General features: G+C 45.1%; 1 protein-coding gene across 2 annotated transcripts in view; it reads left to right on the top strand.

The window, feature by feature from the left end:
- The window catches only part of GJA5 (gap junction protein alpha 5), a 34314-nt gene extending 21714 nt beyond the window's left edge, over positions 1 to 12600 (top strand). Inside the window, exons 1-2 of one of the 2 annotated variants that reach the window (XM_021003603.2) lie at positions 5937 to 6630; positions 9470 to 12600. In XM_021003603.2, the coding sequence (XP_020859262.1) occupies positions 9505 to 10581 (1077 nt within the window). In that variant the 5' untranslated portion in view covers positions 5937 to 6630; positions 9470 to 9504 and the 3' untranslated portion in view covers positions 10582 to 12600. Of the gene's footprint in view, positions 1 to 5936; positions 6631 to 9469 lie in introns of those variants that run through there. The other variant, XM_021003584.2, reaches the window with a different exon arrangement.
- Positions 12601 to 13071: the final 471 nt, after the last annotated feature.

The following is a 13071-nucleotide window of genomic DNA, read 5'->3' on the forward strand; positions in this document are numbered from 1 at the left end:
CTTCTGGGCCCCTGGGTTTTCAGGTGCGGGTAAAGGCTGTCAGCAGCAGACTCTCTTCAAGCACAGATTTCTCATCTCCTGTGATTCTCCTAAACGCTGTTTCCCATCCTCTCCAGGAAGCTCTGTCTTTCAGATGATGAACTTGCCAGGAGAATTTTTATCTGGGAATTCTTCCAGGCCCTGCCACTTCCAGGCCACAGGGCCTGCAGATACAGCCTTTGTTTCTCTAGCTGCAGGAGAGCCAGCTCTATCACAGATTAACAGCCCCTCAGCTTTCTGTTGGGCTCCTAGAGCTGGTCTTTCTCATTGTCACTTTCTCAGAGGAGCTTTAGCTATTGCTGGGCACTGGGAAGCCAGTAGCCTGCTGACCAAGTAGGGCTTCTAGCTAGAGGGGAGCATTTTCTCTTGGTTCTGCAAATCTTGGGGGCTCTTATCTCTACTCTCTGCAGCAGGCTAAGCAGGACAAAACCCTCTGATAGCTGGTAGGGAGAAATTTCATGACCCTTCCCCCTCTTCTCCCAGCCCAGCCCTTAAGTGCAGCTAAGAATCTGTCTGAGCACCAAGTGGAACCACTATCAAGCCTGGCCCTAAGTAGCTCGAGGTGGGCCTGGAATGGTAACTGCAAAAGAAATTTGGATTAGAAGGGCCAGTGATACTGAGATATTCCAAAGAATGCTTCCTTCTCCATCATTTTAAGAAGGGCCCCAGCCCTTCACTCAGGCCTGGATCCTTTCTGAAACCCTCCTCCTTCTTCATCAGTCTTATTGCTTACCTGGAGCTTTCCTCTCTGCATTGATGATTTCCTCCTGAGAACCACCATTTTAGGAAAGGGCCCAGCTATGCTTCACCCCACTCAAGCCTGGATTCTCCCCAGATTCCTTTGTGATTTCCCCATTACCCTTTCTTTTCCCTAAACCCCCTTCTAGCTGCCCTTCATATGCTATTTCTTCCATTAAAATGTAAGCTCCCTGAGGATAGGCACCGGCTTGCTTGCTTGGATTTGTACCCAACCCCCATGAGTGATGAGGAGACCCAGGCAGTCAGTGGTGTGAATAGTGAATGGGCAGCAGAGGCCCACATAGATTGCTATGAGGGAGTTACATACCTTACTCAGTTGTCTCTCCACTCCAACGCAGTGCCTGAAATTCCATCACTAAAGATGTATAACCCCAGGATATAGTAGAAAAATCAGGAGTCTTTCAGTTGGGTCCAACTTTTCTTGGCAAAGATACTGGAGTGGTTTGCTGTGTCCTTCTCCACCTCATTTTACAGTTAAGGAAACTGAGGCAAACAGAGTTAAGTGACTTGCCCAGGGTCACACAGCTAGTAAGCGTCTGAGGCTGGATTTGAACTCAGGAAGATGAGTCTTCCTGACTCCAGGTCCTCTATCCACTGTGTTACCTAGTTGCCCTTTGGGGTCCAGACTTAAATCTCATTCCCCTACCCCTCAGTTGAGTAATCCCGCTCCTTGTTACAACCTCTCAGCCTCAGTTTCTTCATACATACAATGGAGGTAACAATACTTGGATTAACTATTTTATGAGGTTGTTTTGGGGAAAGCACTTTGTACCTCTCAATAGGCTGTGAGGGATGTTATGGAGGTAGAATCCACAAGACTTTGAAGACCTGAGTTTGAATCTCATCTCAGATTCTTTACTAGCTGTGTGACCTTGAGTAAATCCCTTAATGTTTCTGGATCTCAGAATCTCATTCTGTCCTCATACGTCAAATGAGAGTCGAATTCTGTGACCTCTAAGCTCCCTCCTGGCTCCAAATTTGTGATCCTTCCTATCACCCGGGGTCCAGAGAGAGCGAAAATCCAATGACGCTCCCAAGGTTGAGAATGGAGATGAATAGAAGGATAGTGGTAGGGGAAATAGGAAAGTTTAGATGGAGAATGGTTTCAAGGGCATATGTAAGAAGTGCCATTTTGGACATGGTAAGTTTGAGATGCCTATCCAGGCAGTGGGGTGCTGATGACGGGAGGTAAAGTGGGGATAATAATATTTGCACTGCTCATCTCACAGGTCTGTTCTCAGTAAATCTTTTTAAAAAGCGCCAAGCTATTAGCATTGTTGTTATTATTCAAGAATCCTCTATTAAAATGCAAATAACCCCAGGGGAGATACTATTTGAAGCCATTATCCACAGTTGGGTTGGGGACATTAATTAGTTGACCACTGTCTGAGAGCAAGAAAGTCCGCAGGAACGTCTGGGGTCTGGGCGCCCAGATGAGCTCTGCCGTGGAAGAGTTGGGGGAGGTCGTGAGGTACCTGGCTGGCGCTTTTTAAAAAGCAGAGCGTTGCTCCGCGGGGAAGCCGAGCCCTAACAGCCAAGATCCCGCTAATGACAGCCAGCTGACGTCTATCTATCACTTGAGGTTTGCCATGAGGTCTTTGAATGTGCAGCAGCAGCCCAGTGAGGGGCTGCATGAATAAGAAAGGTCTTCGTATCCCTTCTCTACAATTTAGGAAACCCAGATTGAGAGGGGTTCAAGAATTTACCCATTGTCACCTACCTAGCGAACATCTGAGACAAAAATTGGAACCCAGTTCTATGCTGGCTCCCAATATCCTTTTAAATGCAGCACATTTATGTCTTAGGTCTTGGCCCAAGACCCACTGGTAAGAAGCAAAGATTGTTGTTGTTATTGTTGTTTTGATAAAGAGGTGTCATAGTGGGTGGTGTTGGACCTGGAGTCAGGAAAACATGAGTTCAAATCCATCCTCAGACACTTATTAGCTGTGTGACCCTGGGTAAGTCACTTAACCCCTGTTTGCCTCTGTTTTCTCATCTGTAAAATGGCGATTAGATAGATACATAGATATAGATATAGATATAGATATAGATATAGATATAGATATAGATATAGATATAGATATAGATATAGATATAGATATAGATATAGATATAGATATAGATATAGATGATATAGATATAGATATAGATATAGATATAGATATAGATATAGATACAGATACAGATACAGATATAGATATAGATATAGATATAGATATAGATATAATAGATATAGATATAATAACAGTACCTACTTCCCAGGGTGGTTGAGAAGATCAAATGAGGTAATACTTATAAAGCACTTAGCATGGTGCCTGGCCCATAGTGCTATATGAATGTTACTGTTAGTATTATTGTCATTATTATTACCTAGATGTCACAATGGGATAGAGCATTGGACCTGAGTCAGGAAGATCTGAATTCAAATCCAGCTTCAAATACTTAATAGCTGTGTGACTGGGCAGGCCACTTAATCTCTCCCTGCCTCGGTTTCCCTGTCTGTAAACTGGGGGGCGGGGTCAAATAATAGCAAAATAATAGCACCTACCTCCCAGGGTTGCTGGGGAGGGTGTCAAATGAGATAATATTTGTAAAGTGCTTTGCAAATGATTAATAGCAAGCATCATCCTTGTGTGCAGCCTCCCAGAACTGGAACCTCATTTGTCAGTCTCTCCACCCTCTGTCTCCACCCCATTACAGTTAGATTAAGTCATAGTTGGAGTGTACACAATAACAACTTAAGGAATCGGGAAAGGTTTCATGTAGGAAACGGTGCTTGAACTTGAAGGAAGTCTGGTGTTCTAAACAGCAGAGGCAAGGAGAGAGTATATTGGAGGGACAGAGCCTGTGGAAAGGCACAGGAGATAGACTGCCACGTATGAAGAGGTACAAGAGAACCAGTTGGGTTGGACCATAGTTCTTTGTGAAGCGGAATAATGTATACCCCGTGGGGCAGCTAGGTGGTGCAATGGATAGAGCATTGGCCCTGGAGTCAGGAAGACCTGAGTTCAAATTCGACCTCCAACACTTGACACTTACTGGGCAAGTCCCTTAACCCCATTGCATAGCAAGGAACAACAACAAAAAAAAAAGTAAAAAAAAAATAATGTCCAACAAGTGAGGAAAGGTGGGTTGGGGTGAGGTCATGAATGACTTTAAGTACCAAACAGATATTTAATATGAGAGGGAATGGAGAGCCAGAGAGGTTTATTGAGTAGGGGAGCGACATGGTCAGACTTTAGGAAAATCATTTTGGCAGCTGGGGAGGGCAGAGATGTGAAGCAGAAAGACCCATCCAGTCTCTAGGATTCCAAGTTATTATTATATGATTAAGCCCTATGATGCTATTTGTCAAATGCTGGCGTCGTTCACACTCCACTTCTGCCACAATCATCTCCCTGATGTTGGTGAACAATAGACCTTCACAACTGATGAAAAATTGATGAACTGGAGCTACCAGCCCATCCAGTGGCTGGTGCTGAGTCCAGCGGCGGAATCTGCTGGCCGTTTTACCTGGATGTGATGGGGAAAAGACGATACGGTATTTATTGACAATTATAACAGGTTGAAAAAAGTGGTAGGCATGGGCTGCTGCTTCAGGCAGGATGATTCTTACCCCTGCAAAAAGCTTCTTTCAGCTGAAATGCTTTAAAAAATAATGGACTACTTCCTATTGAACAGAAAGCAGTTAAGTTAATCAGCTTTGGAAGTGATTTTCCTGAACTCTCTGTGGACCACTGGGGTCTGATCATGAGCCACCCTGTCTTTGTCCCCAGTAGAGTATAATGACTTTGAAATTCCCCCTAATGACAGCTTTGCTCAGCAAGCAGAAGAAAGGACTGGGGCATAGGGGAAAAGAAAATGGGATTGGGAGTCAAAACTAGGGGTAGAATCCTGGCTCTGCTTTTTCCTTCTCTTTTTCTGACACTAGATAAGCCATTTCACATTTCTAGGCCTCAGTTTACTCATGAGGAGTGAAAGGAAGAGGTCAGAACAGATGACCCAGAAGGTCCCTTCTGCTCTCGATCCATGAGCCTCTGACAAAGTGATTTCTGAAGTGATTCCTTTCCAGTTTTGAATCCAGCGTTCTCGCATCTTATGATTTCTTTCTTTTTTTTGTTCTTTTCCAAGTTCTACTAAGTGAATGTATGACCCATGAAAAACCAATTTGTTTTTCTGATCCTCAGTCCACCCATCTGGCAAACGGAGTCGGTCTCATTTTGCTTTTCTTTAAGCAATAAGCTCTTAGAAGGTGGGGAATCCTATTCTATAAGTATACCTGAGAGGCATAGTGTGCAGGAAGTGGACTTTGGTATCAGGAAAATCTGGGTTCGAGTCCTCTCCTTGACCAATCTGTCAGTGTAAACATTAGCAAGTTACTTAGCCACTCAGTCCCCTAGGCAGTTCTCTAAGACTAAATCATAAGGAGCTATTGCTTTGCATTAGAGAGGGAAATTTCCACCGCAAGAATTCCCTACATCAGTTTAACTAAAGATCCATCTTCTGCTTCCTTAGAAGTCCTCTAGGCAGCGCGGTGGAGACAGTGCTGGGCCTGTAGTCAGTCAGCAAGATCTGAGTTCAAATCTCATCATGTAACATCTGCTGCCTCAGTTTTTTCAACTGTAAAATAACGATAACAATAATATCTAACACTTATATAGTGCCTGCTATGTGCAAAACGCTTTATGAATATTATCTCATTTTATCCTCACAACAACCGCAGCAGGCAGGTGCTATTATTATCCCCATTTTACAGATAAGAAAACTGAGGCAAACAGAGGGTAAGTGATTTGCCCAGGGTCACACAGCTAGTAAGCGCCTCAGACTGGATTTGAAATCAGGTCTTCCTGACTCTAGGCCCAGAGATGACTCCAGGCTCACTAGATAGCACTACCTAGGACCTACCTTCTAGGGTTGTTGTATAGATCAAGAGAGATATTTGTCAGATACATAGCATGGTGACTGGTATATAGTAGGTGCTTAATAAATGCCTTTTGCCTTCCTTTATTCGAAGGTAAAAACCAACCAAAAGAAAAACAATCATGGACCTAGATAGTTTGAGGAATCAGCAGACTCCCTCTAGAAAGGGGTCTGGGTGGGGGATGGGAGGGAGGCAGCCATGGATTAGTGGCATGAATACTGGATAAGGATTCCGATGGTGTGGGAGGATGGAGTAGGACAACAAACAGTAGTTGTGGGACTCTTGGACAACTCACTGGCTCCGTGGCCTTCATGGATTTCTGAGTTGGCGTAAGCTCCACTCTCTGACTCAGAGTTGTGAGGATCCCCCAGGACCAGAGAGATGAAAGCATTTGCAATGATAAAAGCGGTTTCATATTTGTGCAGCAGAATTTTATTAAGCAAAGCACCCCTTAATTTATCTTTTATAGAAATCCACATGGGCAGATGTTCAGTTTACTTAAAGTGAGCAACTCCTGTTAATAATGCGCTGCCTCACAGGAATTCAGAAAGAATTTCAAAGCACTTTGAGAATTAGAAATGCATATAAGTATTTGAGGGATGACCCATTATTATTGGTTCTATCTTTACCTGGGGAAATTGAAGAAGAAGCAGTGAAGGGAGGCATTCCCAAGGCATAAGCATTTATAGTTAATAGCAGAGCCAAGAAATGAATCCGGGCCTCCTGATACCAGTTTCTGTCTCTTCAGGCTGCGCAAACATTATGCTCCTGTACCTACAATGTCCAATGATGTCTCCAGTTTGGGGGGGAAGGGGGGAAGAAACTGCAACAACACCAACGGTGGGGTGGTGAAACCACTTTTTTGGTCATTTAAAGAATGGGAAAGTCAAGGTTGCCACTTGTAAATACAAGTAAGTGTTAAACTAAGAGTTCCTGGTTATACTGTCTTGCCAAAGAAAGGCTCCTTCATGATGCTGGAATAGATGTGAGATAACTTGGAAAATATGAGGAGGAATTAACTCAGCTTGCTTAGCATGTCAGAGGAAGTCAGAACAGTCAGTCAATAACCATTTATTAAGTCCTACTATGTGCCAGTGACATACAGTGTTGGGCCTGGGGTCAGGAAGATTCATCTTCACGAGTTCAAATCTGGCCTCAGGCCCTTCCTAGCTGTGTGACCCTGGGCAAGTCACTTGACTTTGCCTCAGTTTCCTCATCCATAAAATGAGCTGGAGAAGGAAATGGCGAACTACTCCAGTATCTTTGACCAGAAAACCCCAAATGTGGTCATGAAGTGAGTAGGATATGACTGAAAAACAACTGAACAACAGCTATGTGCCAGGCAAACAGGATTTGATGATCCCCAAGGTGCAATACTACGAATTCAAATCCAGAGGAATAGACAGCTATATACAAACAAAGCAAAATGCAGGAAAAATTGGAAATAATCGTTCTCTCCTCTTGAATGTGACACGGTGGAAAGATCACTGGGCTGGTAGGGGAAGGGGATTGGGAGGAACCAGGGTAGACTTGCCCCTTTGATCAGCATAGGACCTCTGTTGGGGTGCACTTAACAGTTGTGGGTTCAGACAAGTTTGAAAAATCAGCTTAGTATTGTGCCCTTGGAAGGGGAGCTTATCTTCTCAGTTTTTATCTTTGTGTGAGGAAGCCTTGGGCAAGCCACTGTGCTCAGAGCATCTGTTTCCCCATTTGTCAAAATGAGCAAACAGGACCCGATGATCCCCAAGGTGTGCAATACCACAAATTCAAATCCAAAGCAAGAGGCAGCTTTCAGATACTGCAAATAATTGTATTCCCCACATCCTTCGCAGTCACTCCTGGTGTGCTGCTGGTAAGCCTTTAAGTGCTTTAGACAGAGACCCACAACTCTCTCAACTGACTTGCCAGCGCTGGTGTCTGTTCATTGCTTCATTCAGACTGAGCTTTTTGTTGGGGAGCATCTCATACACCAACCTGTCAGGTTGTATGTGGGTGAAAAAGTTTGAGTTTTATGTTATTCAGTGCTTAGCACAATGTTCTGTATCCAGCAGGTACTTAATATTTATAGAAACAAATCCCACAGAGTTCTGAAATTCCCAGTTCAGATTCTGTGGCACAAGGTAGAATCTGATCGTCCCAGCTAACTCTGCTCTGGGCTGGTCTGTGTTGTGTGTGAATGTGCTGGAGGGTGAGGGACAGGAGAAATGAGGGGGGAGAGGAACTAGATTCCAAATCACAGCCCTATCCCTATACATACACTCGGATCCAAGGTGTAATCTGCTTTTCATTTTCTGTGCTTGCATTACTGCCCATTAAATCACTTACTCTCACATCCGTTCCAAACAGGACACTATCTGCACTCACAGCACAGGACCTGACATGAGTAAACACTTACCAAATGTTTGTTGCCTGACTGACTGACCTGACTACACTCTGACCTCACTTCCAATGCCTTCTACACTCCCTCTTTAGGCTTTTTCCAACACACAACCAGAGTACACTTTTGATGGGAAAACTACATTTTAAAAATTTCCTCAATGACCCCTCTCAGGCTACTCTCTCAAACAGCACCACTCCTGAGGCCATGTTCCAACATTCCCTATACCTTCCCTGCGATATCTGGGGCACATCTGTCATTGTTCCTTCCCTTCTCTCACCCACAGCAGCCAAAACTCTTGATGCTTTGGGGGCAAAGAGGTGATGTAGTTGGGAGTCTTGGATACAGGGAGTCAAAAAGACCTGAGTTCAAATCCTGCCTCAGACACTTCTAGCTGTGTGACCACAGGCAAGTCACTTCAACTCTGTCAGCCTCAGTTTCCTCATTTGCAAAACGGGGATAATAATAGCATTTACTTCACAGGATTGTTGTTGGGGGTCAAAGGATATATCTCTCACTTGATATATATTTATATGCTTACATACAATATACACACATTATATATGTATGATATGTGTTTATATGTGCATATATGTTATGTGTGTATGTATATTGTATATATATGTGCGTATAGATATGTAGAGAGATATATCTTTTGATCCCTCACAACAACCTTATGGGGTAAATTTTATACATATATAATCTACACACATATGCATATATGTGTATGTACATATATAGCACTTGAAAACCTTAAAGTGCTATATAAATATTACTGCTCATCTTCCTAGAATCTGGGTCCATTATCCACCCAAACCTTTCCATCCTCTGAGGTATTCTCTACCAGCAAGCAGAGAGCTGCCTGGCTTACCCACTTTTTGTTGCTTTCATCATCTTCCTTCAAGGATCCATGATTTCATTCGTGAGAGTACACTCTCCAGTGATGTAAATCTTGACTGGTCTACACCTTCATAGATGGTTTTGAGAACTCCCCGTGACTAAAAAAATGTCATCACCTCATATCTAAGCTTCTGGAAACAAGTCTCTCTGAACTCAGCTAACTGAACAGGTCCTCAAAAGATAAACAGGACACCTATCACCAGGCCCATACTTGAAGCCTTTCCAACTTGAAGTCTTTCCAGTTTGCCCATAGTTGGTACAACCTTTGGAAATCCACTATCACCCTCATTCTACAATGAGGCAGGAGAAAGGGACTTATTATTATTGAATTATTGTTAATTATTGAAATAGAAGCAATGTTAATGATAAGTAAGTCACGATTTTGAGTCTTACTGATAATGACTCATTCAAGCATATTCTGAACGTCTCCTGGCTCTCACAGATCCGTCCTCTCTTTTCTCTCTTGTCTACAGAGGTGCGTGTGCTCTTCCTTGCAGCCTGAGGAGAGATGGGTGATTGGAGCTTCCTCGGGGAGTTCCTGGAAGAGGTCCACAAACATTCCACAGTGGTCGGCAAGGTTTGGCTGACTGTCCTCTTCATCTTCCGCATGCTAGTGCTGGGCACAGCAGCAGAGTCCTCCTGGGGGGACGAGAAAGCCGACTTCCAGTGCGACACGTTGCAGCCTGGTTGTGAAAACGTCTGCTACGACCAAGCCTTCCCCATCTCCCACATCCGATACTGGGTGCTGCAAATTATCTTCGTGTCCACCCCGTCCCTGGTGTACATGGGCCACGCAATGCATACGGTTCGCATGGAGGAGAAGCGAAAGCTGAGGGAGGCGGAGAGGGCCAAGGAGTCCAAGGGCACGGACGCCTATGAGTACCAGGCAGCGAAGGCTGAACTGTCCTGCCGGGAGGAGCTGAGCGGAAGGATCATCCTCCAGGGTACTCTGCTCAACACCTATATCTGCAGTATCCTCATCCGCACCGCCATGGAGGTGGCGTTCATCGTGGGCCAGTATCTCCTCTATGGCATCTTCCTGGAAACCCTGCATATCTGCCGCCGGAAACCCTGCCCCCACCCCGTCAACTGCTACGTGTCCCGGCCCACGGAGAAGAACGTTTTCATCATATTCATGCTGGCTGTGGGGGGTCTGTCCCTCTGCCTCAGTCTGGCTGAACTCTACCATCTGGGCTGGAAGAAAGCCAAGCGCCACTTCACCCAGGCTTGCCCTGGCGGGGTGGAGGCCATCCTGCCTCCTCCTCGGCCCGAGGGGGTCCAGAATTGCACGCCACCCCCAGACTTTAATGAGTGTGTAAAGGGCGACTCCAGTGGGAAGTTCTACAGCAGCCATTTCAGCAATAACATTGCCTCCCGGCAGAATACAGACAACTTGGCAACCGAGCAAGTCCAGGGCCGGGAGGAGGCCGCAGGGAGGGCATTTCTGCACATGCAATACGCCGAGGAGCCCGGGGTGGCTAATGGGGTTTCCAACGCCCACCGCCTCCCCCATAGTTACCACAGTGATAAGCGCCGCCTGAGCAAGGCTAGCAGCAAGGCCAGGTCAGACGACCTGTCGGTGTGATCGTGCTCAGGATGGTCGCAAGGGGCGTGTGGAGTCGGGGGTCGGGGAGGGGGGAAGGGCTGGGAGTAGGGAAGTATGTCAAGGTTGGGCCTATGCATTGGGTGGGGGTCCTCGGTTTCCTCTCCTGGTTGCCCTGCTGGGTTTTTTGAGAGAGCTCTGGTCATAATAACCTTGCTCTTTTCTACAGAAATGAGGCACCATAAAGGAAGGGGAGAAGCTGGGCATCATACCCGTAGTGCTTGTGGGGGGCCATCAAAGGAGCTCCCTCCTTCTCTTCACACACACTGAAGGTACACAATAAAGACATTTCAAGAGGCCTGAAGTGGGGCAGATTGGGTTTGGGGAGTGATTGTGGGATGGGATACTTTGCAAAATCATTCAGGGTTCCAAGATTTTGATTTATACCACCATAGGAAGGGCATGCTGTTTGCCCACTTTGCTAAGAACATGCAAGAGGGCCCAGAGTAGCCTTCAGAACCTCAGCTGGCCCCCTCATCCCCATGCTTACCAGAGCTTTACAAGTACCACCATAGTTAAGTCTTGGTGAAATGCCTGGACCCACTAAGTCTTTTAAGTTTTCTCAGCCTTATTTATTCCCGCTGAGGTTGGTCTGTGAGATCCATATATAGATCCCATATAGATCCCAGCCAAAAGCGTGAGCCTGGGCAGCTTTGATCAGCCAGGTTTCCCAAGGTGCTGTCTCCCTAAGGCTGCACCTTTGGGTAGAGGTTAGGGCCCACATATTGTCTTGGTGTGTCTCTTTCCTCTTCCTGACTTAAAAACAGGCTCTTGGACCCTTAATCTTGGACAACAGCTTCACTTTTGCAAGTGCCTCTACACCAATGCCTGACTTTGTGATATCAGAAGGAAATATTTTCTTGGTTATGTTGTCTACCCAGGGATATGTTCATTCTACCAGTGTGCCTGCCCCTGCACTAGTTTACTGAGCAAATTGACTTTACTTGAATCTTGGAAACCACCCACATTACAACTTCCTTTGTATCTCAATCAATTGTTAGAGGCTTTTCTTTCTTCTCCCTACTCTAGACTGCTTCACATGCCCCATCCTCTTTAAGAACCAAAGGTCATGTTAATAGGAATACATGTAGGAAGTCATATTTCCACCAGTGATCCTTCTTTGGGATACTGATCACCAGTGGGGTATCTCCACATCTTTATGAAAACAAATTCCAAAGGGGCATCATACTTCTCAGAGATAGATCCAAATCCTATTGCTATGAACCAAAAAGAGAGGTTGGCAGGAGGTGGGGTAGGGGTGAGAGGTGGAGAAAACACACTGAAAAGGTCCACTCTGCATTCTCCACCTTATTTCTCTGGAAGACTTTCAAGTTGGTGCCCATGGGAGGTACCAGATCACCAGCTGTGTGGAGGTGTCCAGTTCTGTGATCTCCCCGAAGAGGTTTGGTTTGAGGACAGCAGTAACAAGACTGTCCTGTACTCCTGTTGGAAGGGGCCATGACTGGGGATATGGAAGTTCTGTTCTTTCTCCTAAACCACCTACTTGTTAGATCCAGTGTGGTCTATGGAAGAAGCTTTCTTGTTGCTGCACAAATCTGCCTACTTAGGCCATCCCTTGGGGGTGGTTATCAAACCAGATGGAGGAGGACTTTCAAAACTGGACACTGGTGTTCAGAAAGGAAAGACATGCTCTGCGTTTCTGCCCACCCACCACTCCTACTACGTTTTTAGCCTAAGTGCCTAAGTGGGTCTGCATAAGTCAGGTAGGGTGGAAAGACAGGGCTTATGAGCCTAACCAAATAAAGAAAGAACTAGTCATTTCTGGCTTCAAATGCAACTCTTAGGTGTTATAATTCCTCTTTATCTCTTGATGCTCTTTTAATTTGGGGAGTTTCTCTTTTTCTCTTTCTGTCTCTGGTTTTATGAATTGTTTATTCTTGAATTAGACACTCTGTGAGGCTTCCCCTTGATAGTTTTTTTTTTTTAGCAAGGAGAAAGGCATTGACTTATGCATTTGTTTTAATAAAAGCTGATCTGACATCCTTTTCTTCTGTATGTTCTTTCAGTGATGGGCTCCTAGTGAAAGGATAAGGGCCAGAAGAAGAGCGCATGGGCTTCTGTCTCAATTGACTGATAAGTCCCTAGTGAGTACTTACCATGAGCTCAGAAACCCTGCCAGACCTAGATGGATACAGAGGACTAAGAAGTACTTCTGGCCTTCAGATATCTAGATGGAAGAGAGAAATCACATAAACATGGAACCGTTTAAGAACAATAAAGAGCTAAACAGGTTCACCAACTCTAGCCTTGAAGGGAGTTCAAGAAAGAGAGAGCTCAGTATGGGACAGAGAAACTAAAAAAAGGCTCCAAGGAAGCAAACTTGAAAGATAAATCTGGGATTTCAGTTAGGCAGGCGGAAAAAAAGAGGGAAAGGCATTTCAATTGAGGGGATGAGCAATGTCTTAGAGCATAGGATTCATTGTTGTTGTTCATCCTTCATTCTAAATGGCA

This window comes from Phascolarctos cinereus, unplaced genomic scaffold (genome assembly GCF_003287225.1).
Source record: "Phascolarctos cinereus isolate Bilbo 61053 unplaced genomic scaffold, phaCin_HiC Scaffold_5;HRSCAF=322, whole genome shotgun sequence".
Lineage (NCBI taxonomy): Eukaryota > Metazoa > Chordata > Mammalia > Diprotodontia > Phascolarctidae > Phascolarctos > Phascolarctos cinereus.